We start from the raw sequence: 24944 nt of genomic DNA, 5'->3' as shown, positions 1-24944 counted from the left end.
GTCGAAGTCGAAGTTGAACCCCACCAACAATTTTTACATAAAGTGCTTGTCGATAGGGCTGAATTAAGGTGTGGTCAGTGCGTGGATGCGTGGATTTCTTATCGAGATTGCTGATAAGCTGATAAGACGATAACAACTTCAAAGTCCCAAAAATTTCCAGAAATCCAACATCGCGTATCGTACACGAATTTACCATCCCACCATACCCAATTCCACACCATGAACGGCCTGAAGAAGCGAAAGGCCAGTGGCCAAACGGGGAATGCGCCAGCTAACAAGAAGGCAAAATCTCGAAAATCTGTCTCAAAATCTAGGAAGCTTACAAACATTGACTCGCTACAATGGCGCAAAGCAAAGCTCCCCGATATGTTCGACGATGCCGAGGGCTTTTACGGCTTAGAAGAAGTTGATGGTGTTGAGATTATCAAGAATAGTGACAATACAATTGAATTTGTAGGCGACCCCTTTATTACTTGCTTTCGAAGTGCTAACAAGAAAAAGCGGACTGCCATTCCCTCAGATGGTGATGATAACGAAGAAACTGAAAAGGATGAGCAACTCAATGAACACGGTGACGATGACGAATTCGAGGGATTTGAAGATGAGCCTATTGCGAATGATGCTTCCGAAAACGAGCCACCCAAATTATCCACGAATACCATCGAAGATGTAGAGACAGAGAAGGGAGATACCAATGATACCCAAGAAACTAAGAAAAAGCAGAAGCAGAAAAAACAGAAGGCGTCGAATAAAGCAGAGGATAAAGAGCTTGAGACCAATTTATTCGCCGGATTGGATGATGTAGAGGACGCGCAAGATGATGTAGATTTGTCGGCCTGGGTGTCATTAGGTCTATCCCCTGGATTGCTTGGATCTTTAGCGAAGTTGAAATTCTCGAAGCCTACATCTATCCAGGAAGCCGCGATACCACAGATCTTAGCCGGTCACGATGTCATTGGCAAGGCATCAACAGGTTCAGGAAAAACTTTGGCGTTTGGAATTCCAATTGTTGAGAAGTGGCTGGATTTATCGGAAGAGAGCAAGGACATCACTTCCGAGACTACCTCCAAAATTCCCCTGGCTTTGGTCCTCTCGCCAACTAGAGAACTTGCGCATCAACTCACAGATCACATCAAGAATCTATGCGCAGGTTTACCTACATCACCTTACGTATGTTCCGTTACTGGTGGCCTATCAGTTTACAAGCAACAGCGCCAATTAGCTAAGGCAGACATCGTTATTGGAACGCCTGGGCGATTGTGGGAGGTCCTAAGTTCTAGCTCCGAGCTATTGAACAGCTTCAAGGGGATCCAGTGCTTGGTGGTAGATGAAGCCGATAGACTTCTGACAGAGGGCCACTTCAAAGAAGCTGCTGAAATTTTTAATGCGTTGGACCGATTTGAAACAGAGGAAGACGAGGAAGGAGATGCGACGCCTTCGCCAAGACAAACCCTTGTATTCTCAGCTACATTCCATAAAGGGCTACAACAGAAACTTGCTGGTAAAGGTCGCTACGACTTAATGAGCCAGCAAGATTCTATGGAGTATCTACTCAAGAAGTTGAATTTCCGAGAAGAAAAGCCAAAATTTATTGACGTAAATCCGGTATCTCAAATGGCGGAAGGGCTTAAAGAAGGCCTAGTAGAATGTGGGGCCATGGAAAAGGTGAGTTCTACCAAAGTGACAAAAATTACCATTGCTAATCAGACACTGCAAGGATCTTTATTTATACGCCCTTTTACTCCTATATCCAAATGTACAGACACTGGTTTTTACCAATTCTATCAGTTCTGTCCGAAGATTGGCTCCTATGCTTCAAAATCTGAATTTGCAAACCCATCCACTACACTCACAGATGCCTCAGAAGGCACGTTTGCGTTCTGTTGAACGATTTACCGGCGCAAAACAAGGGCAGTCGTCAATCCTTGTTGCGACAGATGTCGCCGCACGGGGCTTGGATATTCCAGGGGTTGACCTGGTGGTTCATTATCATGTACCCCGCGCTGCGGATGCATATGTGCACAGGTCCGGACGTACCGCGCGAGCAGACAAAACGGGCTTGAGTATACTGCTGTGTGCACCGGAGGAGGTTGTCCCAACCAGAAGGCTCATCGCTAAGGTGCATTCAACTAGCGGTAAGGCGTCCAAGAAGAATTTCTTCGTACAGACGTTGGATATGGACCGGAAATTGGTCAACCGTCTAAAACCTCGTGTCACGATAGCGAAGAAGATTGCTGATGCCGGGCTTGCGAAAGAAAAGGGCAATAAGGAAGACGACTGGATGCGCAACGCCGCTGAGGAACTTGGTGTCGAGTACGACAGCGACGAGATGCAGCAGGTCGGAAAGTGGGGAGGACGTGGAGGCGGCCGGAAAGAAAAGCAGGAACAAGCGAGGGCTATGACCAAGGCCGAGTTAGGTGCCCTGCGCGCAGAGTTAAGAGAGCTCCTCTCGAAGAGAGTTAATGCTGGTGTTAGCGAGAAATACATCGCTACTGGCATGGTGGATATGGACGAGCTTCTACGCGGCGCGAAGGGCGAGTTCTTGGGCAAAGTTGAGGGCCTCGACATCGAAACCCTATAGCCTACTATTATTCTTGGCTATGGTGCTTCGTAAGCTCCTCTAACAAACATCTATGGATACCAATAACGTCGACGTCCCGCTGCTAGTGACTGGATGATTACCTATTCCAATTGAACGACGTTGCACCGCGGACATTCAGCGCGGCACCAGCAGCCGTCATTGGTGTTGCACCTAACTTCATTTCATCACGGTTCATGCTGTCATTTTATGCACAGAGGTCGATCACACGACGCGAACGACTTCTATGTGGTATCCTACGATCGCCTTCTTCTAAGGTAAGACGATCTATTGATTGACGTCAAACTCCTGGAGGACTTCGGGCTCGTAGATAAAGCCGTTGCTTGCTCCCATGCCTTATATAGGCATAGCGGTGCTACCTTGAATGTAGAATTGGGCATTTGGAATGTCCATAGACATAGCTTAGGATCTCGTACCATAACGGCCTTTACGATGAAGTCAACGGTCAGAGGGAAGAACGTTTATTGGAGCACATAGCGTACGCTGGTGCTCAAATGATGATATCATTGCTTTTCTGGCAATGGTTGAGTTGATATGAACTTTCATTCTTAGAGGTTCATGTACAATAGGGGACTTGTAGCTAAATCGTGCATTAACGTATGTAATATGTAGATCTCATGAAAGTACATACCTAGGTACCCGAAGAGATACCGCTGCATGAATTTGAAACTAGAAGACATTTCTAGAACGCTAAATACCTAGATTATTCCATCTGCCAAGTTATCACCCTCCCCCCTGAACATCAAAGTAGTATGTCCTAGTGATCACGCAAGCAGCTATGCATCCCATCTCTCATCTATCAATGTAACATCCTAAGATAAAGACAGGATAGTAATCTAGTCGAAATAATAACAACGTGCCTTCATAGGGAATTGCACTTCGGTTCTCAATCTGACTACGACTTTGAAGCCCGAAGGTAGTGTGAACTCTACGCCTCTATCCGGAACTATGATCAGCCACCATCTCGTAATACGCACGAAGAACCTTTTTGACTTGCCCTGTTCTGTCATAGTTGGAAGGCGATATGACGAAATGTTCAACTCTATCATAATGACCAGGAAGGGATCCTAGCATTTTACATCGTGAATAATGCTGTCCGATGAATTAGGGGAGTCAGCTTTGAATCGCCCCAATGGCTTTTTACTCGTTATAGGATATCGCAAATACCAATAATAATTCCTCTTTAAGCTCATCAATATATTGGACGCCCACGAAGCTTAAGATAAGCCCTTGAAGCCTCCAAGTGAGATGCTTTTGACTTGTTGTCTCTATAAATATTGTACTCTGAAGTCCCTATGGCTTCAATCAGACCCTATATCTATCCGCAAACTCTGCTACTATGACAATATCATGCATATCTCCGCATCTCGTGACCAAATTATATAGGCTCGGGCGTTGAACGTAAACTTAATATAGATCGTGGACTTTTTTTCTCGGGATCGTCAAGTGAGATTGTCGCTTTGGTGGTGCTTGAAGCTTGCACATTTAGCCTCTCTCCAGCAATGGGTATAAGTTGGCTTAGCCAAGCATTTCTAAGTCCTACATCCGGTACAAAGCCTATCGGATCCAAGACCCCTTTTGCTCTCTACCGCAACTTGTCCGAGCGACACGCCACTTGCTACGCTTAGGACTAGCTCAAGAATTATATGAAGTTAATGTCAGCCACATAGATAAATAAGTCTGTTCTCCATTCGTTTCCTCTCAAATTTCTCTATTTCAGAGAGGTCCGGGAAGCGGGTAAGGCATAGTTTGCCAGGCCATATAAGCACCGGATCACCCCAAATTTGCCTCTCGTATCCGAACTTACATCCTTATCCAACCTGTGCTTTCGCAAAACGAGCCCACGGGAACAAGGAATTGAGGAGTGCGATAAGAGATACTTATGCTCAGAGCTATTAACTTCACATAGGCAGATATGAGCGAAGTTCCATGTGTAGTTCAACACACTATGGCGACTCCTTCACATATACCCAACAAGCGGCCTGGGAGTTCCCAGGAGACATCAAAAATATGCGGAGAGGCCATGGCGCAACATGACCGAGATAACATGCAGCGGGAACATGGGCTTTCACCAGTATCGGAAGAGATCGAGAATGGCAGAGAGGGCAGACGCAGACGGATGACTATCAGCTTCGGCAGAAGTCGAAGAGTCCAGCTCCCATCACAAGAGGAACGGATACTAATCAAGCCCTCCGAATGTGGTGACAAGCTGGGCTACAAGTGGTCTGCAAAGAAGAAGTGGTCCCGACTCTGGATAATATTCCTAACCCAGGTATCGATGAACCTGAACACGACGCTCTACTCCAACGCTATCAGCGGCATTTCGAATCACTTCGGCGTCACCCCGTTCGGCGTTCGTTATGGAGGTGCCAGCTCATTCCTCATTGCCTACGCGTTCGGCTGCGAGCTTTGGGCGCCCTGGTCCGAGGAATTCGGACGTAGGCGTATCTTACAGATCTCCTTAGGCCTCGTAAACCTGTGGGGAATCCTAGTATGGTTCGCCCCAAACTGGCCGGCACACATCGCCGGCCGCTTCCTGGGCGGACTGTCCAGCGCCGGAGGCAGCGTGACACTCGCCGTCATCTCGGACATTTTCGAACCCGAGGATCCCATGATCCAGCACGCTACCTCCTTCGTTGTGTTATCATCGGTCGGTGGCTCGATAATCGGCCCCATTATAGGCGGGTTTATTGAGGAATTTCTCGATTGGAGATGGTGCCTGGGTATCCAGGTCCTCTTCGGCGTCTTCGTGCAAATTTTACATTTCTTCTTCATGCCAGAGACGAGAGTCACTGTTATCATGGATAATGCCGCGAAAGAAGAGCGGGAGTCCGGTAGAAAACCCAACGTATACGGGCCGGGCGAGATTGCAGGCAAGAAACACATCAACTTCCGCGAGTACGGGTCCATCTGGTTACGACCGTTCAGGATGTTCCTCACGGAGCCGATAGTTCTCGTCTTTTCTCTATTATCCGGGTTCTCCGATGCCATCATTTTTAGTGAGTCCTTTCCTGGCCTTGGCCACCTCTCAGAAATTCCATACTCCTTTCCCGACATTGTATCTTTCTACAGATCAACGGAAGAACCCCATGAATATGTTTTCCTCTAAGATGTGGATATACGGCGCATGTATTTCCTTATACTCCTATGTCGTACCCAGATGAGATAACCAGTATTAACTCTGAACCTCCACAGTGATGGTCCAGAGTCTCAACTTCGTATACTGGCAATACGGCTTCAACACCCACGAACTCGGCCTGACTTTCGTACCAATCGGCATCGGATACCTCATGGCATACATCATGTACTTCTGGATAATTAGAGGCAATGTGAAGACGCGCAAGCAAAAACCCGGGTGTGAGCATGCGCAGTACGAATCTCGGCTCAAGAGTTTGCTGTATACCGCTCCCTTGCTACCTATCGGCCTCCTAGTGTTCGCGTTCACAGCTGCTTTTTTTACGATGCCTATCCACTGGTTCTGGAGTATGATCGGAACTTGTTTGATCGGTATATCCAATTTTGCCATTTACATGACGACCATCGACTATGTAATCAGGGCATATGGTCCCTACGCTGCGTCGGCGACGGGCGGTAATGGCTGGGCGCGAGATTTTTTCGCCGGCATACTCACGCCCTATTCAATTCCAATGGTCAGTACCCTTAGATGCCCCGGGAAGATTATCGCAAACCATGCTAACCTGCTTATAGTACGTCAATAATTCCCATAGCAATCACTTTACTCACCTCAATTCTTCCCCCTTACCCCACCGCTAGTGTAAGAAATAATCGCCCAACCCCGAAACTAACAACAAAACAGGTACGAAAAGCTCTCCGTCTTCGTCGGAACAATAATCCTCTTCGCCATCGCCACCATCCTCTACGGCGCCGTCTTCTTCGTCTACAAATGCGGGCCCTGGCTCCGCCGGCACTCCAAATTCGCGCAGACCCTCGCGCAAGCGCAAGCGGACCAAGGCGTCGTCGTCTCCACAACGCACAACGAACCCGGCAACCCCTCCAACCCCTCCGACGACGCCCCCGCCGTCGACGCAAACGACGAGCTAAACCGCATGGTCAACTTCCTGCCCGCCGAGAGCCTACCAGGCAGCCAATCCAACTCGCTCCTGCACCTACCCCTCCCCGGCACCTCCTCCGCCTCAGCCCCGGTCACCCCGCGCTGCAGCACGCAGTTAGCGAGGCCCGCGCACGCGGCGCGTCTGCACTCGTACCAGAGCTACCGCAGCACCGGCGGCGGCGGCGGCGGGCGTCTGAGCCAGGAGGTTATCGCGGAGGCGCCGTCGCGGCCCACGACGAGCTCGAGTCGCACGTGCACCTGTAGTACGGGGCGCACTTTGACCGGGACGTGCAGCCGGTGCAAGACGGGCGGCGGGGGCGGGGGCGGCGAGAATTCGAGCCCGACGTCGCTTAGGGAGATTGAGAATGCTGATTCTGGCGCTACTGCTGCAACTGCCTCTGCGCTGCCGGAAGATGGGGTTGAGGGCGAGGGTGAGGGCGAGGTTGTTATTATCTCGTCGAATCCTCAGCACAGTGCTGCGAACGGGGTGGAGCAGTTTAGCGAGAAGGAACGGCGCCACCGGTGTAGTGTGATGTAGATGAGGCGGCGGTCTAGGGAAGACTGGATCATGGAATATTTAGGTAAGTGTCTACCCTGTTCCTGTTTGTTTAATGTGAATTCTAAAAACTGTGTTTTTATGGGGGCTAACATTGTTGTGTGGGATAGGAATACAAGCGCTGAATTCGCAGTGGGCGAGAGGGATGAACAGGGATACTGAATAGGGGGTGGCGCTAATAATTACGCCAGGAGTAGCGGAACACGGGCGCCATGCTGAGGCGCCATGCTGAGGCGCCATAACATAAAGACATGAACGCGGATAGCAAAGGAGTATTCAGGTACGGCGTCATAAGTGGTGTGTATTCTATAGTTGTTTCCATTCTTTTATCAGTCTGTGGGGTTTAGGGGTTGCTTAATGATTACAGCGAGTCTTAGTACACCTGCAACGAGGTCAGCTGTAGGATGGGCAGCGCTTCTAGGCGCGTCTTCAATTAGTGCCATTAAAAAGCACATGCAGAGAGGAGCGACACAGGTCAGATGACAAACTTGTACTTGGAATATGGTTTCTCTTTGATCAGCTATGTACAGCGTGGAGAATATGCGAATAAATATATACAGTTAAACAAAATGCCTAGAATATGTCCCTCTATCGTGATCGTCCATATTTACATCCCCCAAAGATTCAACAATTATAAAACACGAAGCGAATGTCGGTATGTCGCAAAATGCCACAGGAGAAAAATGATCATGGGTCCTCTAAGACGGAGCGCTGGCCCCGATCCAAATGACCGCCGTAAGGTTACCTAGCCTAGTCAGAATCACTGAAGGTTGGCCTTGATGTTGTCGTACTGGCTGTTAGGGTAGCTGAGAAGGTTTTGCGTGGAGTCGAGGGAGGCTGCTCCTCCTTGGGTGTTGAAAGCGGTCGCGATCAAACTACCACTGTCGTTGCGGTCCCCTGAAGCTTCCCAGAACCTGTAACATTGAGAATTAGTATCCTTCTCTTTGTTTTCAAAGATATTAAGTAGTTCTGGATGGTACTCACATAGTGCCACCAAGGCCCTTGCTCTGGAGGTATTGGATCTTCTTGTTCACCATATCAACGTTATCGTAGCTGATAAGTTCCTGGGCAGAACTGTCGTAGGAATACGTGGCTCCCGCAACAGCGTCATATATCTCCGAAGCTCCAGAGCGAGGCAGCACTTTGTAATCCCAAACACCCGCTTCCCAAGATCCCTTCAATAACGAGTTAGTCATTTTCACAAGAGGATTTGTAACTACGCGTTGACAATGAATCTTCGGCTACTTTGACCAGGCGGTCTTCACCTTTGAGAAAAGCCAAAATGAAGGGACTCTAGATATTACGTACCGTTCCGATACCCGTGTACGGCTGTCCAATACCAGCGGTAGCTTCAAACGAACGTCCATACAGCGGAAGACCCAATACAATCTTCTCGGCTGGGACTCCACCGGCAATGTACGCAGCAATGGCGGCATCGGTTGAGAAGGGAGTAGTAAGCGGAGCATTAGAATTGGGGTACAGGTTTGCCTGGTGGCCGGAAGTAGTGTCCCAAGAACCAGCGTAGTCATAAGCCATCAGGTTAAAGGCGTCGAGGACAGCTGCCATATCGCTTAAGTGGAGCATGTTGAAGTTGGTGGGACCGGCAGGAACAGCAGCAGTCAGAAGGAAGTCTGTAAGGATGAGTCAGTAATTTCTTAAGAAAGAGTTTGGTGTTTTCAGGTCTCAGGAGTAACACTTCAGCAAGGTTGACTAGACTAGGAAGGGTCTGAGCCCGAAAGAAGGTTATGAAATAAAAGAGACTCTGCACGCACGGTAGTTGTCAGCGTACTGGGCAGAATACGCGTCTAGTTCACTCCGAACCTCCTGGAGGAGAAGGACAAAATTGGTAGCCTCGGTGTCATCAGTAGGATACTCCCAGTCGATATCGATTCCGTCAAACCCCCAATCTTTCATCAAAGTGATCGCTGTCGACGCGAATGTCTTTCTAGTTGTGTCGGTGCTAGCAGCAGCGGCAAAATTGGTTGAGTACGTCCATCCTCCGATCGATAACGACACCTAAAACAGCAGCACGATTAGAGAATGAAGGAGAGGTATCAAGAACTAGCCTATACCTTTAGTTGTCGATTGGCTTGCTTCAACATGTAGAGTTGTTTGACACAACCGTAGGCATTGTTACCGACGTCGTTCCAGGCTAGAGTCGATGTTGTTAGTAAGCTTCGCCGATAGATAGTAACAAGATCGATGAATCCCTTACAATCGGTGTCATAGTGCTTCTGCAGATCGGCGTATGAGTCTGAACTGTATACTGTACCATCGGACTGAAGATTGGCGAACGAGTAGAGAACTCGATTGATTTGCGAGGCTGGGAGCTGCGCGGGCTGGTAGTTTCGCCCATATATACCCCTGTTAATAATGTTAGCTATGATTACTCATAAGTGGAATATGGTAGATTTCTAACCAGTTGGTAAAATAGACTGTGTTCTGGAAAGAAGAAGCCCGCTTCTCGACTTGGTTGACTGGGCTAGACAGGCCAAGTGATGCTAAAAGCAAAGTACTAAGGAAGGATTTAGTAGAAACCATGATGCCGAATGTTCAGAATGGCGAGTAGAGTAGTCTAAAGGAATGGAACTCTGGACTGAGTGAGGAAGTCTTGCTTAGACAGATATGAATGAAAGATGAAATACCATTGTATTTATATCTCTGACTGGTGTAGGGAGCACACGATCTCAGCACACTTCAACTACAACCATGTGTCTCTCATGTGGTACAGGGATGCGACCGTAAAATCGGAATTAAGGAGTCGCCAACAGACCAACAGCCTTGATATGCGGTTCATCGCGGCTCTTCGACCCAAGGCGGCAACGTTGCTGCTGTCAACTTAGACAGGCTCCTGTGCTGGTACATCCCGCCGTCTTCCCTGCCGCGGAGTCGTTTTTTGGGATCATTCCCGGTTATGGTTATGAGTGTATCAGTGAAGCTCCTGGGAGCTTCGAGGCATAGGCAAGCTGTACTGCAGCTTGGGAGCCCTCGTGCACCCTCCCTATTCCGCGTAAGGAAGGTGGACGTTGGAATGTGTCTTGCATATCAAGGCCTTCACAGTCTCGGTAATGGGGATGGCCTTTGCTCAGGGGAAGCTGTTGGCGACAGCCAATGAAAGACTAGATAGGTTAGGACCAGAATACCACCAGTTAATACCACCATTTACCCTTCGGACGAGATTAGCACAAGGATAAACAGCTTATCACAGGGTTGTAAGGATCCATCCACCTTCGCGCTCATACCCCACTATCACTTGACCAACTTGAGATCTTGGGATAATTGTTATAGATCGGGGGCGTGTAGGCCAAGGAGTAAATATCAAGATTCGATTAAAAACAGGCGATCAACTGATTCAGCATAACAATTAAGCTAACGGGCGTAAAGGTAATGTGGTAGATTGTGTGAGACATGTAGACGACTTGTCTTAACATCGGTCACTTACCTCACGCGATGGGAATATAATATCTTGGCCAGACCCCACCAGACAACAAGTGTCAAGATTGAATCCAAGTTAGCTCCCGGAGCACTGTCGGGTTTCTTGTGCGGAGAGATAAGGTATTTCCTAATTTAGATCACTTTTTCCAGCACGGCGTATCGAAGAGATCCAACTCTTACTTTGCCGATGCTCGTGGTACCGAGGTCAGGCTTACAATGGGATTCGTGAGCTGACCAACCTGGGCGGCCCACCCCACCCCCGCTAGACCTTTGCTGGACCTTTCGTTGCATCAAGAAGAATTGTTATACTACTTGCAACGTTACTGGCCCCAGGCGGAAATTGGGCGTTTCTACGACGCGCTCAAGTTTAATGGGCGCCATTTCCAGGATGAAATGAAGAGTAGTTGTGGACAATGGTATGTACAAGCCTTATCCGATTAGGTAGTGTTGTGGTCTGGGATTGAGGGACGTAAATCCGCCGATTGTGCACTTGTAGTCTCATTTGTGGCGCAGAGTAACCATAGAGGTTATGATCAGCGAGACTCAACCATGCCGATCAAAACGTCTAGATTGTCGTCCGCCTTCGTCCACTGAAACGCCTTCATGTCCGGCGTAGAATTTCCGTCGATGGAGTAAAAAGGCCACTCACAATCCCTGAGCCGCGTGACGTTCACCCTTGATCCTGCATAGAATATCCATGTGGTACGGGCGCGTTGAGACCATCGGTTCCAACCACTAAAATCTGTTAGAGCAAGACATAATCCATTGGCTAAGCCTACCATGCTGCTCCCGATATTTTGGAATTCAGAACTGACCGTCCCGCGCTGTTGCACCTGGCGCTTAGTAATGATTTGGGGGCCCCATGATAGGAAACACTTAGAGGATCTCTTAGACCTGCGGGGCCGTGCAAAGCCACTGAGCGTGGACGGTTGCATTTTTGGATTTGACAACTACTTGTCGGGTTAATGATAAGAATGCCGAACCGACAAAGGGGGTCAAATCATTATATCAGTGAAACCTAACACTCTTCCAAGATCTGCAAAAAGGCGGCGAAGATGATTAAGGCATGAGGCTCTTTGCCGATCGGAAAGGTTAGACAAGAGGTGCATGGTGTTAAAAGGATGGTACCTGGCATAACGCGGGACATTGCTAGATTCGAGCGGCATGACGACTCGGATGACGGCAGCATCCTTCGTCATAAAAGCAGTTGGTAAGCAAGTAGCATTTCAATAGTAAACGACATGGGTGGCTGTAGGAAGATGGGGAGATAACCTACGCGGAAAGGCTAAAAGATACTAGGTAGACGTAGTGTAAGGTCCGTATTTTCGTCGCAGACCAACAAATCATTTTCAGATATCTGTCAAAGTGCGACTTCCCCTAATGCGCCACTGCCATCTGCTGGGAGATAAACTTTTAAAGATGCTCATAAACCCTCTGAAGGTTGTCAGGCGTTAGGTTGCTCATAGCATCGGCAACCATATACATGATAGAGTCATACCCAGCAAAAGCGAACAATTGTCGAATTCAACCCCTGTCCAAGAAGGTCAAGACCCCTATCAACGATCGGGGCTAGGGAGCTTGGGCCAAGCACCCACACCCTCAACTCTGTACCCCCCTGCACCACCATCCATACCCCTTTTTTATTTCTACCTGAGCAGTTGTCCCACTTCTAGCTAACTTTAACGCAGCCTTACACGAGTTGGGTTTTCAGCTTACACGGGATCATCGCTTCCATGGATATTTACCTAGGTGGGTACATAATTTTGATAATTTCTGCGGCAAGACGTTAGCTGATACCCACGCTACTTGCATACAACGCATAACATGCATATCATGTTATACATATATAAATATTCAGGGGTTCGAGGTGTGTGATGGGATGGGGCTATTTAGAATCGGATTTCTATTTATGGTACCAACGCCAACGCCAACGTTGACGTTTAAAATCGCCTAACATCGTTTGGAATGAAAAATCCATTACGCAACGGCTTAACATCACGGACTACAAATCACGTTCCTAACCATACTTTACCCCGTCGCCAAGTTTTCCGATCTAGGCGTGTGGCTAACCTTGCAGTCTTGGTTAAACGTTCCATGATCTTTTTTCGTCGAATCTAAAAGGCCGTACGCCATTGTACCATCCTTGGCCGGTTTGAATGGAATTCCATCGGTCTCAGCCTCTTCCCTATCTCGTGACGTGATCACCAACGGGCGTTACCTTCGAGTGTCTCCCTTCCGTGACACCAGAGCTCTTCTAGTACCACAACTTATATAAAATGATAACATACTAGTTTAATATGTTTAGGAATCTTATTTAAGACAATTCTTTGATGGATTGTCCATGTTGCCCCTATTTACGACCGTTCTACCCCCACCATTTATTCAGGAGTCTTCGAAACACGATGGAGATCACGGATCATCACGCGTACATGGTCCAGACTAGCTCTCTACGGACTCAGCGGCGGCTTGCCTTAGGCCGACACTATGTGTCCCAAATGTCTTTTCAACAATACGGCTTTCTAGGGGAGTGACACGTTACTAGTCTATAGATAGAAATCGTCACATTGCCAAAAAAAAGAGTATCGCCTCCATGACATGTCTCTCTTTAAGTTCTCCTAGTTTTGTGCACTCTAGACCACATAGCTAAGGGCAAATGACACGCCAAACATGATGACAAGTCGGGTAAGACAAGACTTGAATTACTTTATCTCTTTGGTTGGCATAAGACTACAGTCTCCACAAAACCGGTAACTGTACATCGGCGATAGCGCAGGCCCTTAAAGCCCGTGGGCGTTGAGGCTCTCACAGTGATCTTCGGAGGCGTCTAACCAACTAGAAGTAAGATTTTGTGGAACTCAGGGGTTGCAGGAAGTACAGTTACTAATCGTGGTGGAGCTGTAGTCTTATGCCAACCAAAGAGATAACCAAATGTATAAGCACTTCCCGAAGCTGTTTGACAGGTTGATGGGCGAATCATGGATCAATTTAGCAAGGAAGCAGTTCATTGCGTAACCTTATCTTCAATCTTGAACATATTTTTCATCCATACTTTTCCCATAGTACGATCGATTAATACTGTATTAACTATAAGCTAAGACGGGCTCGTTATAAAATCCATAGTGGCACTTCGGCTAAAATTAGTGGCTGACCGCTATAACTCGAGGAGCTCCGCCACTAAAGAAAAGCGCCTCACTATACAACAACCTTTCAATTCACACGGTCTTGGCCCTCCATGGCCAGCAGACGTGCGACGCTTTTGGTCAAGACATCTATAACGCTGTTATTTATAGACAAGTTTTTCGAAGGAGATGCAACCAACTGTGACTATCGGTTATTCTAAGCTCTTTACATTAGATTTCTAACTTAACTCCATCACGTAGGAACCTGGAGGGAATCCTCGAATGGTAACTTGGATACGAACTCTTCCCATATCCTGCTTGACATATTACTAGAGACGCCACTGATGTCTTCAAACAGACCACCCATTTGGGGACTTGGGTTATATGGTAATTGTGACAAAAACCACGGAGGTACCGAAGATGGCATGAACATATTGTTCCCGTAAGATATGGGCGGATGGACTGCGCCGATATTGGAATTGAGGGTGTTCATATGCTGTTGGGCCAGTTGTTGGGTAGGAGGTAGGCCCGTCAATTCAGATGGTTCCATCTCATCCGCGGCGTTTAAAGGTTGTGAATAAGGGTAATAAGTCGGCTGGCCTGTATCAAAGGGGGCCAATGATCCAGCCTCAGACTGTGAAAATTGGCCAGAAGGATTTGAGCCACTTAGAAGATAATTAACTCTTGTCTGGACCCGGTTCATGAGCATTTCTAATGGTTTCCTTAGCATCCCCTGGTGGTAATTTTTAAGGTCGGTCCGGTAGTCCTCGTATGACGCCTCCACCAATGGCCAAGAGATACGAAGGGTGTCGGTATCAGCACAGAAGCATTCTATAATAGCAATCGCAAGAGTATGCCACTGAACTACTTCATACCATCTAAATCCCTCTCCCCTTGGATCTGTTCTGATAAGGTGCACCTTATTTAAAACTTCTAAGGCGCTATTAAGTAGATTGATATTTTGAGCCTGTGGAGTCGGTCTATTGCTTAGACGATGTAATGGTCTTAAAGCTGTAAGACGCATGGCTACTATCCTCATCTGCGCCCCATGAAAGGTAGACCAAGCGTACGGACTTGATTCTGGGTCGCAGAAATTTAAAAGGTTAAGCACACTTTGTTCAAAGCGCGATACGTGTTCTTCTCTTTGTTCCCAATTGAAGTCGACCAATTCTTTACCGTGGAAGTTTAGAAGCCGTCCGGTCCGCTCCGCGCTGTAAAGAACAAGAGCAAAGGTCATATCAGTCAACCCATCTCTACCCATGAGCTCTCCGACGGTGTCGACATCAAAATCGCAATCGTTAATATTCAATGGCAGAATCGACGGGAATCCACCGAGTCCAACGAGAGGCTCGGCAATTTGCCCAAATGAGGTTTGGAGATCTAAGAGACAAATAGTATTCCACAATCGCTGTCTAACCTGTCGGTTGAAAAAAGACTCCATCTTTTCTAAGTGGAGTAAAAGGGCTTTTGCGATCCGCACAGCGATGGCGAACATGGTCCAGATAACGCGACTGGAATCCTCGGTCCGTCTAGCGAAAAGGTATAATACAAAGGCTTGTAGAATGGTGACATCGTCTGTGCTGATCAAATCCGCTCTTTCTAGTGCAGTTTCGCATGCTGCTCTATATTCAGCTATTAATATGGACCTATCCATATTAAGCAAGGTTTGGCATTGTTCATCTGTCATACTAGCTAGAGCCGAATAACAGACAGCAGAGCTTAGGCATATTGCGGATATGTGATTAAGATCGTAGCTTAAGTAGCGTTGGCCGTCTAACATGAACTTGCTTAGTGAAGGTCGATGCAGGAGCCTTACGATAGGGTCTACCTGCCGCAGATAGACCTGGCAAAGCTGGGCTGCCAGCTTGGTATCAGTTAAGAGGCTCTCATTTTCCCCAAGGCTACCGCCCCGAGTGGAGCCAATTCCTAGTAATCGCAGTCTAGGGCTTGAGGCTGCCTTAGTATTGGACCATACGTTCTCCCCATCATCAGAAGGAGTACCGACGATGTTACGAAGGCCGCCAATCTACTCAATGTTAGGTAGTCCGAATGGTGGCATTTAGGTGGGATATCAACTACCTCTTCTGCAATGTGAGCCCAAAACTGTCGCCCAAATTGCTTCCCAACGCCCATAGCATCGGCGGCTTCGGAGCTACCAGATGGCATTGCCAACTCAAGGTTCGAAGGAGTATTGGTCGCTGATGAATCCGACACGCCACTCAGGTTTGCAACTAAAGCCTCTAGCCGAAGGATCCGATCCCTCAGTTCATCTTCTTCATTCGTTATTGCAGAGGGCCGATGATGGACGTGCCGACCACGAGGAAGTCGTTTACGATAGATAGGTACGCATGTCGTATCTGACTTTACACAACTAGAGCATGGGTTTGACTTGTCGCATTTGACCTTGCGCTTCCTATGATACAAATTGTTAGTAACCATGGCATCTCGTAGCACGTTTCGTCAACTTACTGGCACAACTCGCAACTGAGTTGCGGAATTTGTACAATGGATTCGACCGTGCGGCGACCACGATCCGATGACTGTGACGTTGGCGTTGACATGATCTGTTATGTGGGCTGGCAGGACGCAAACAGGATATTACCGCAACCCGATCATGTGTTGGTGAAATAAATAAAGAACTAGGTGTCTCCGATGACGAATAACGAGATGTTTGAATAACTCATAGAGTAACGTTTGTCGAGCCTATTAAGGGTGTGATATAATCTGGGGGAAGCCCGCTTCTATTCGGTTAGAGGTATGGTGATGATCCATAAAATAAACGAATATATTCATAGTAGCTATTCTAATAGAGTGAAAAGGGACTTTACAAAAGAACCACCATGGCCACAACAGTTCAACATAGATTCCGCCGAACCAATAGGAGTGTCTAGGATCCAACGCCGACAGAGTCTCACGCAATCCTTGATGGCATGGAGGCAATTCAGAGTTAGAGAGCGAATAGGATTTTAGACAATGCAGAGGATTAAATTTTGATTGGAAGTTGTGATTCTTACAAATGGCGGAGAATTATAATTCTTGTTCACTCCCTGTAAGTGGGAAGCGGCATATACACCTGTGGCTCAGCAAATTTCGAACCAACAATCTTTCACCCGCCTATCATGCGTGTCAACGTGCGACTAAGATCATCATATAGCCTTTTCACATTCCAGAACGTACCTCTAAGTTCCTTTAAACGGTTGGTAATCAACTCAGAATCTGCAGTCCGGTGGCATGTAGCATTTTATCAAGATTAGTAAGCTGAAGAAGAATCGTGCGCCGTACAATAGGATATATGCTTGTTTAGAATTGAAATGTTGTGGATTATGCTTTAAAAAATCCTTTGGTGATATCTGGGAGATCTCGAATAAGTTTAAATCCGGTTAGCGAAGATCGTATGGAAAGACACAGCAAAGGCTTCACGATAGCGAAACACTTGGGAGGAAAACTATCATATAGGTATGTACTAACTCCTAAGGTATAGTTTATCTCCGAAGATACACCCATGACGAGTTCTAGAGCTGCTAATTATACTTACTAGAATATGAGATAAACCTGACCCATCACATGTATAACTCGACCGAGCGGATTTGTAGGGCTGAGCCTTAATAGTACTTACATCCAGGGGCTATTTCGTACTAGAATTGGTGATGCTGCTAGGTTCCCCTTATAGAGTAGATATTTCATTTAATACATGACCATTCACACACGCTACTTGTAATAGACAGTTTAGAAAATGTTGGAATGGAGATTGTTCAGATGAGTGGCTAATGCCAACCGTACCGTCGCTTTATAACGACGGTCACGTACCTATCCATACAAATAGCCGGTCCATCTGTAGCCTAAATAGTAAAATAAAACCACAGATATCTATGAACTGCAATTATCATCGATCTTCAGAAAATAATGTGGTCGGTTGATGATTAGGTACAGACACTGCGTCATTCCAGCTCGAACAATTCCCCTGCAATTGCAATTGTCTCGAGTTCTTGGAAGAGCGGCAAAGAAATACCCAGTAGCGGGCGGCGCAGTGGCTACCTAGCCGATCAGCAGACCCTGGGATGGGTCTTTCAGAGTTATGTGTCATTTTTCGCTTAGTTCTCTCGCGGAAAGAAACATTGTTGGAATGATTAACCTATCTTCTCATCCATGTCTTCATGATTCCTCAGAGGCCTCAATTCTCTATACAAGTATTCTCACCGATGGATCTAAAGAAATTTTGCATACTAACTATTCAATATAATCGCACATAGCCTTATAAGATTTGTATCCAGAAGGTGTACTTGTATAAGGGCCAGACTACTAACCTAGCAAGATTAATCAGCCGCATCCATGGATGTCGTTTAAATACAATAGCCAAGAACAAGAAGTTCCACTTAACCCTTGACTCCTGCAAGGCCAAGAATCTGGGGGTGGGCGAAGATCATGAGGATAACAACAAGATGCTTCTATCTTTTGAGCGATTCAAGGAGACTGACCAATCGCGTTCAATACGAAGTTATTTTACGATGTAAGGGTACTAAAAGGTAACCTAGACAGATCTATCACGAACATGTTAAATGTATTATTAGAATTTCCTACCGAGTTTAAGTGTAAGTGCTTCGACCAAGACTGAGTTTTTAAATATACCCAATTAATTTCACATTCGCATGTTTTCCAAATTTCGAAATGCATACATCGCAGCTTGATCAGGGGTGCATGCGTAGGTAGGTATATAATGCATTATATCAAGAAAAGCTCCAGAACTCTACTAGAATTTTGAATCGTAACACAAATACGAACACACTCCTTCGAGAGATAATCCGAGGGACCAATGAAAAGTTTAAAGAGAAAAGGAATTCCAGCACGCGCAGACCACACCTATACCGCCTGCCTGATTACAGTCGCAACATGCCTCTAAATGGGTTAACATCATTTCCACGCGTAGGTAGCAAGCTAATTTAATAAAATAAGAAACGTTTCAATATGGCTCCAGCCTAATCATCAGTAGCATATCCGCCTCCAGATCTGTCATACAGCCGTCGTTGATTCAGCCGCACCGCCACTTACCGCATGGTCAGCGTCCACATCAATGCTGATATTCTTTCCTTTTCGGGAAATCGAAAGCGGTCGATAGACCAGGCCTCCTATCATCTGGGTATAGCCGACCTAGGCATGTAGGAAAATCTGAACATCTGTTGGAAGCTATTTTCAGGAGCAAATTAATGAGACGCTCCTGCACCGCAGCTCATGCGACAATTCGCCCTATCTAAGGTAAGAATGAGCGTGAGCTTCTAGTCGTATCAGGAACTCGTATAAGCGAGCCTTCATAATCGAAACCATAGATTTGATGTAGAGAATGAGTATATAATGAGGTCCATCCTCTGATCATGATGTAAATAGACCAGACTCACACAACCGCATTAGCTTAACACCGGCTTTGACCAGTATTAAAATACCATAATTCGACCACACACTTCACCTTCATTCTCATCGATTAATTAATATCACCATTTATCTGTCTCCAATTCAATTCAGAATGGTTGCTATTACAAGAACCGTCTTCCTCGCTCTCGGGGCGTCCATCGCCCAAGCTGCCGTAAGTAATTATAATAGCAGAAGAAGAATATATCAATACAACTCAACTGCGGAACTAACACACCAATTATCCAGTCCATCAATGGCCCATGCCCCTCAGGCCAGCAGCTAATCGCAAACAACAAATGCTGCCCCGGCTTCGCCATCGTCAGCGGCGACAACGACACCGTATGCTGCGTCATGGACAGCAACAGCAGCTGCAAGGGAATCGGTCTCTGTGGCGACGGCAGCACCAGCTCCTGCAAGGCCAAGGTCGAGACTACGGATCCTGACTACGACCAGAAGGTTCAGGACGCGCTCTCCGGTACTTCGTCCTCGTCCTCGTCGACCGCTACTAGTTCTGGTACTTCCACTCCCACAGCCTCTTCCGCCTCAAGCACCGCTAGCTCTGACTCAAGCTCTGATTCAGGCTCCGGCTCCTCGTCCTCCTCTTCCGGTTCTACGAAGACGGGTGCTGGAGAGGCGAACAATGCAATGCTTGGTATGGTCGTGGCTATTGCGGCTGTTCCTGTCGCTTTCTACGGCCTTTGAGGGTAAAGGGCGAGAGGGTTATCTGTGGAATGTTATGCTGAAGCTAAGGTGTATCACGTACTGTTAACCTGATTTTCTCATTCAACGCTGCGTTGTCGGCAATTATATATTTTACCTAGGCAGTTTCTAGAAAATTGTTTAGTATTATAGAGTTTTAGATTTTTCTTTCGCAACCTCAGGAGTCCTTGATAGTCGGTATGCGCAAGTCCCTACCTGTAATCTTACAACAGGTGTATTATCTCAAGTTTGTAATTGACTTAAGATTTTGGGTGCCCCGTCTGCCGACAATTTTGGGAATAGGCAAGTCTAGGTCCAAAAAGTTGAGACCTCAGTCGCGACGGATATTTACGCTTGATATAAGCCATATCAAGGCCCTCATGGGATCATCTCGCAAGAACCCTCCAGAACTGTTACGCGAGAATACGTTAAGGGGAGTGATGAGGATGGATCAGGACTGATTGGCTGAACGAATAAAGGTCCATTGTTATCGACTGCAGGTATTAAGAACTACTATTAATAATTGAACTTTCTTACTTAGGAGTTCTTAGATAGGTACCTAGTTTTATCATCCTAAAATTTCCGAGAAGTCTGAAGAGAGGCTAATGAAACCACTAGAGTTAATTATCATGTCCAATGTCATATGGATGTCTTCGGACCAATGAACAGACTGGATTATCCGGATTCTTGGGCGTGTGTAGTGACTATCGACCGACGTAGTGGCCTGAACCATCCGTTAAGTGGCTCACAATAAGAGGATGAGAGGGGACAATACAATACCCCCTTAAGCGTACACACACTAGATACAGCCGTTGCTTCCCTGATTAATCACTGTGCCTCGGGAATTTTCTTGGCAATGCATTTGTTCACAATATTTGAATCGTCTAATTGCCACCTCATCTCACTCTTCGCCCTTTGCGGCGGCTTGAATAGATGGAGCGAAAACATCGCGGCCTGTCAGAGCTTTTGCTGTGTTCGACATGATATGCTCTATTGCCGACCTGTCCTCAGGATACCTCCCGTTATACGCGGCCATTTTCATAATAACGTCTAGGAGGTACTCCTTTTCAACTTCATTTGCTCCTTCATACGCCAAGAATATCGACGTAGCGAACATCATAGAGGGTGCCATTCCTAACCCTAAAATAAACGGGATACACATCCAGGTTAATCTGCAAGTGTTTCGGTGGTCTGCTTCTAGGAGAAAGTCGAGCTCCCCTAGTAAATCGTTCACCTGAGATTGCAATCGATTGAAGACAGTGCGAATCATCCCATATGATATAACAGACGACAGCAAGTCGATGCTTTCAAAACAGAATTTCTTACCGATAGGAGTTTCAGGGTCCAGTTGCTCCAGCATTCGACCTGTAAGGAGAGCCCTCTCAATCATGGATTCGCCAATGTCTATGACTTTCGACTCCAGGGTTGCAACGCGGTCTCGGAAATTCATCGCTAGCTCTTGCTTTAAGGATTCATTAGGATGGTTAGTAATGCGCCGGAATTCGTGAACGAGGCCTGGCCAAAAGCCATAGTAGTACCCTAGCGTGTAACAAGGCAACCGCTCAGCTGGGACAGACTTTTCTAGCTTTGACTTCATTGGCTGAATTACCTCCGCCCACGTTGGCGTGAGATAGAAGTTCTCGCCCCCATGAACAAGCCAGTGAGATATCTTCAACCCTTAGTTGAGCCACTAGAGGAAGAATAGGAACACTCACCATCGACGCATGATTTTCAAGTGCTAGATGCATGTCTAGTTCATCATTGGGATTTGGTGGTCCCCGAGCTGACATGAGACTACTTATTCCAAAGGAATGGCGTGTCCGCTGATAGGGACGATGGGTATCGAATATAAGCTCAACCCGTTCTAGAAGAGTCGCTGCGGCGAGAGTTTCGCAGCGCAACTGCAATTGCTGATCTTCGAGAGAGCGCTGTAGGCTTCGCAACGCCTTTCCATAAAGGTTCGGGTCAACTATTTGGTCTGGTGGCACGTTTCGCCGGGAGTTGGACCAGGTGGAGCACACAAGAGCTACACTGTCCCGCAATGCAGCACTCTCGCTTAACCGGACTGGAAGATGTCTATTGTAACCGGCTGAAGCTAGCATATCCCACGCAGCGCGCTCATGGGTAAGGTATCCGACGAAACGAGCAGCTACACGATCGGCTACGGTCGTTAGGTTTTTTCGCGGTTCATCCGCGGACAGACGAAAATGACCCAGTTGAGCACCATTCGGTAAACCTTGGTGACGGATACTCTTCAAGTTTTTAACCCCTTTCCCCGACGTCACAAAATGCACCATGGTCTCTGATTCGCTTGATTCTTCGGCGACAGGAGTGTGACGGCCATTGTTGATGAATTTGGTCAAGTTCGGAGGGCCCGAGCAAAGTGTCTTGGCTCGTAGACAAGGTGTACATGTTGGCCAAGTTTCATCACACTATACATCGTCATATTTAGCTAACCTGCCAGTCTAGCAGGATGGCTCCTAGAGGTAGTCTTACCTTGATCTTGATGCGCTTGCAGCGTTCGCATCGTTTTGATCTGGGGACACCCACCATGTTTGGCACGCATGAAACTGATGCAAAGCTTTGCGTACGAAAAGGGTTGTACTGTGCGGTCTGCAGAACAGATGTGGAATTTATACCAATGAGTTGAGGTGGGCTGCCAGAGTTACATTTTCAGCGATTCTTGCTGTACCAAGGCAGGAGATAGCAGTATCATACCCGATTTGGGAAATGCGATACCATTTTCACCGAACGGCCCCCATTTTTGTGGCTGTACTCTACGGCGACATCAGCCCTACATACATAGGTAGGTACATATGATGAAATGCTTTAGTGATCATTTCTGTAGCACTGTTGTAACGGACCACGGTCGTATTGTGTCGCGGTCAACCCGATTCTCGACAATATAGGGAAATAATCGGTATCCGGGATGCTGGTTCGGACATTATTTCAGCCAGTTGACCTGCGTACAGTCACGTGCTTCGTTGAGAATATGTATGGAGACGAGTTTATGTCCATCAGCATCGTTTCAATACACGCTACCTAGGTAATTTTCGTCGACGGAATGGATTGAAGCATTGAATAATAGCTTGTCGACATCAGTACTTAATGTAAACACGATTCGGATAACTACGGCTCGGAATATAGCTCCTTTCATTAAGGCCCTACTCACGTTTAGCCTCCCCAGATCTTATTTAAGGTAAGACCCACCCTTTAGAACCCTAACCCACCTATGACCCGAGCTTTAGAAGACGATGAGCTTCTCTTTCAGTACTAGAGACCGAATCGGACAGGGCGATTAAGAGGACTCCGGCATTGGCATGCTTTCTGCGGAGAGGAATCGGAAACTCGCCGCAAAGAGTCCATAATCCGTTGGGACACATTACTGCTGCCTGCGTACTATTGTTCTATTGCAAATAAACAGGTCCTTTGATAGGTAAATAGTCGCGAGGTGTGATCGCCAAGGCAGTTTTCTCCATATTGGCATGGCTGTGCTAAGCTAAAGTAGCGAAATAATCGTAAAATCCTTCTGGAATTATGAAGGATCCGACGTTCTATGCGGTGTTGAGACGTCCGACCCGATGCTTTCCGCACCTCTAAATCAATATAGAGAACGCCTTGCGATATGAAAGCTAAGCGGTCAAAGAGATATTGAAAGAGCCATTTGCCGAAACTGTTGTTGCAGCAGATTGAGCTTCCCAAGTTTTCAATGTTGATCAAAAGATTTGGATCTCCAACTCTAAGGGAAAATTAAATTCATGAGATATCCCGGTACATCTATAACCCCCACACTAATGACTAGGGTCGTATAATTGTTCCAACTTCCAACAACGTGTTTACCTAAACTTTGAACCATGATCTAGTATTATGTGTAGATTTTGCAAAATGAGTTGGAAGGTTTAGAAATTTTAACAACTTAATGTTTCCCTTAGAACTATTGATGTATGATGCAAACTTGCATATAAGCTAATGATTGGCCAATGGAGTTATTTGCAGCAGATGGGTCTTGTGGCTGACAGCTCTGTTGGGCTGAATGATTTTACTAATTAGGTACCTAGGTATCTTACACATTGAGATTCTACAGCCCATTCCCGTGAACTTGGTGTATTATCAGCTGATATCTATTGATGCTGTAAAGAACGTAATGCATTAGATCTCGCTTGTTAAAGATCTAGATATACAAGTTTAATGTATAAGTAGGTATGGTGACATTGAAAACGCAAACCAAGCTTGAAGTGCCGACACCAATGAATTCGAATGCCGCTAAAGCACACCCTATCTACCAAGTATCCAAGTAACTAACACAATGGCATATACGCACATGTGACAGCCAATTAGAGTCACGGAAGCTCAATCTAGGCGTCACCCAAACATTCTGGCCCTATCCGTGGATGCAATCAGGACCCCAAGATACGGATCTGTACGGCAATAGCGTACAGTTGTGCATCTAATACGTAGGGTAGCAGTCACCTTTCCGAGTCATAAGTGTAGTAAGTGCAAGTAAGGGTTCGTCCCACCTCAGGACTTACGCAGCTTCCAAACCGACCTTATGGAGCCCCGCGAATCATAAGCTGAAATGCCAACGCCCTGGCTAAGGCTAAAACGGTAGGGTTTAGAGCTGCAGCTACAACTGTACCTCGCCCGCCAAGGACGGCCTGGACGGCAAAGCCTCAGCATCCCCACTACGTAATAACTGCGGCACAGCCCTTTTTTTAGGTTATCCTAGACTGTCCCAATGTAATGGTCCCCGTGCACGATTCTCCTTCTCCTTGTTCCACTTCTAATCCCGAACTCCCTAATTCAAGCAACAACCTCGAACATCTACATGTATTGCCATAAACTGTAGCATTGAAATATTCAAAAGTATTCTTTGTTCGTCTTTGATGTTATATCCTCTTTTGACCGTTGATTAATATCCTCCACCAACTACGAGATTAGGCGCAATCATCGCGCAAGAAATCATAGGCACGCCCGATCCTAGTAATAATCTCACGCGTGCCCGCAGAATTCGTCGACCTCGACTCCCAGTCCGATCGCGTTCCTCCTATTTCAGCGCCATTT

At 46.8% G+C, this 24944-nt stretch overlaps 6 protein-coding genes across 6 annotated transcripts; 3 read left to right on the top strand and 3 right to left on the bottom strand.

The window, feature by feature from the left end:
• Positions 1-219: 219 nt before the first annotated feature.
• F4807DRAFT_466687 (DEAD-domain-containing protein) lies at positions 220-2730 on the top strand (the record flags this gene model as incomplete). The annotated part of the gene is made up of 3 exons (XM_048002415.1): positions 220-453; positions 502-1665; positions 1718-2730. 3 exons carry the CDS (start codon positions 220-222, stop codon positions 2579-2581), a joined length of 2262 nt encoding a protein of 753 aa, XP_047855937.1. The 3' UTR covers positions 2582-2730.
• A 1988-nt stretch (positions 2731-4718) lies between these two features.
• F4807DRAFT_451033 (MFS general substrate transporter) lies at positions 4719-7209 on the top strand (the record flags this gene model as incomplete). Its single annotated transcript, XM_048000197.1, has 3 exons — positions 4719-5598; positions 5795-6306; positions 6427-7209. The coding sequence occupies 3 exons, from the start codon at positions 4719-4721 to the stop codon at positions 7207-7209; spliced, it is 2175 nt and encodes a 724-aa protein (XP_047855936.1).
• Positions 7210-7987: 778 nt separating this feature from the next.
• Positions 7988-9768, bottom strand: F4807DRAFT_451032 (glycoside hydrolase family 18 protein; the record flags this gene model as incomplete). The annotated part of the gene is made up of 7 exons (XM_048000196.1): positions 7988-8141; positions 8212-8402; positions 8536-8858; positions 9000-9243; positions 9300-9379; positions 9443-9591; positions 9647-9768. The coding sequence occupies 7 exons, from the start codon at positions 9766-9768 to the stop codon at positions 7988-7990; spliced, it is 1263 nt and encodes a 420-aa protein (XP_047855935.1).
• A 3883-nt stretch (positions 9769-13651) lies between these two features.
• On the bottom strand, positions 13652-16342 carry F4807DRAFT_466675 (uncharacterized protein; the record flags this gene model as incomplete). Its single annotated transcript, XM_048002414.1, has 3 exons — positions 13652-15807; positions 15861-16194; positions 16251-16342. The coding sequence occupies 3 exons, from the start codon at positions 16340-16342 to the stop codon at positions 14035-14037; spliced, it is 2199 nt and encodes a 732-aa protein (XP_047855934.1). The 3' UTR covers positions 13652-14034.
• A 2954-nt stretch (positions 16343-19296) lies between these two features.
• F4807DRAFT_466674 (uncharacterized protein) lies at positions 19297-19886 on the top strand (the record flags this gene model as incomplete). Its single annotated transcript, XM_048002413.1, has 2 exons — positions 19297-19356; positions 19431-19886. The coding sequence occupies 2 exons, from the start codon at positions 19297-19299 to the stop codon at positions 19884-19886; spliced, it is 516 nt and encodes a 171-aa protein (XP_047855933.1).
• An 898-nt stretch (positions 19887-20784) lies between these two features.
• Positions 20785-22436, bottom strand: F4807DRAFT_451030 (uncharacterized protein; the record flags this gene model as incomplete). Its single annotated transcript, XM_048000195.1, has 3 exons — positions 20785-21552; positions 21599-22315; positions 22380-22436. 3 exons carry the CDS (start codon positions 22434-22436, stop codon positions 20785-20787), a joined length of 1542 nt encoding a protein of 513 aa, XP_047855932.1.
• Positions 22437-24944: the final 2508 nt, after the last annotated feature.

The sequence above is a fragment of the Annulohypoxylon truncatum genome (genome assembly GCF_022578515.1).
Source record: "Annulohypoxylon truncatum strain CBS 140777 unplaced genomic scaffold F4807scaffold_10, whole genome shotgun sequence".
NCBI classification, from domain to species: Eukaryota; Fungi; Ascomycota; class Sordariomycetes; order Xylariales; family Hypoxylaceae; genus Annulohypoxylon; species Annulohypoxylon truncatum.
This window is presented reverse-complemented; position numbering and strand designations above follow the sequence as displayed.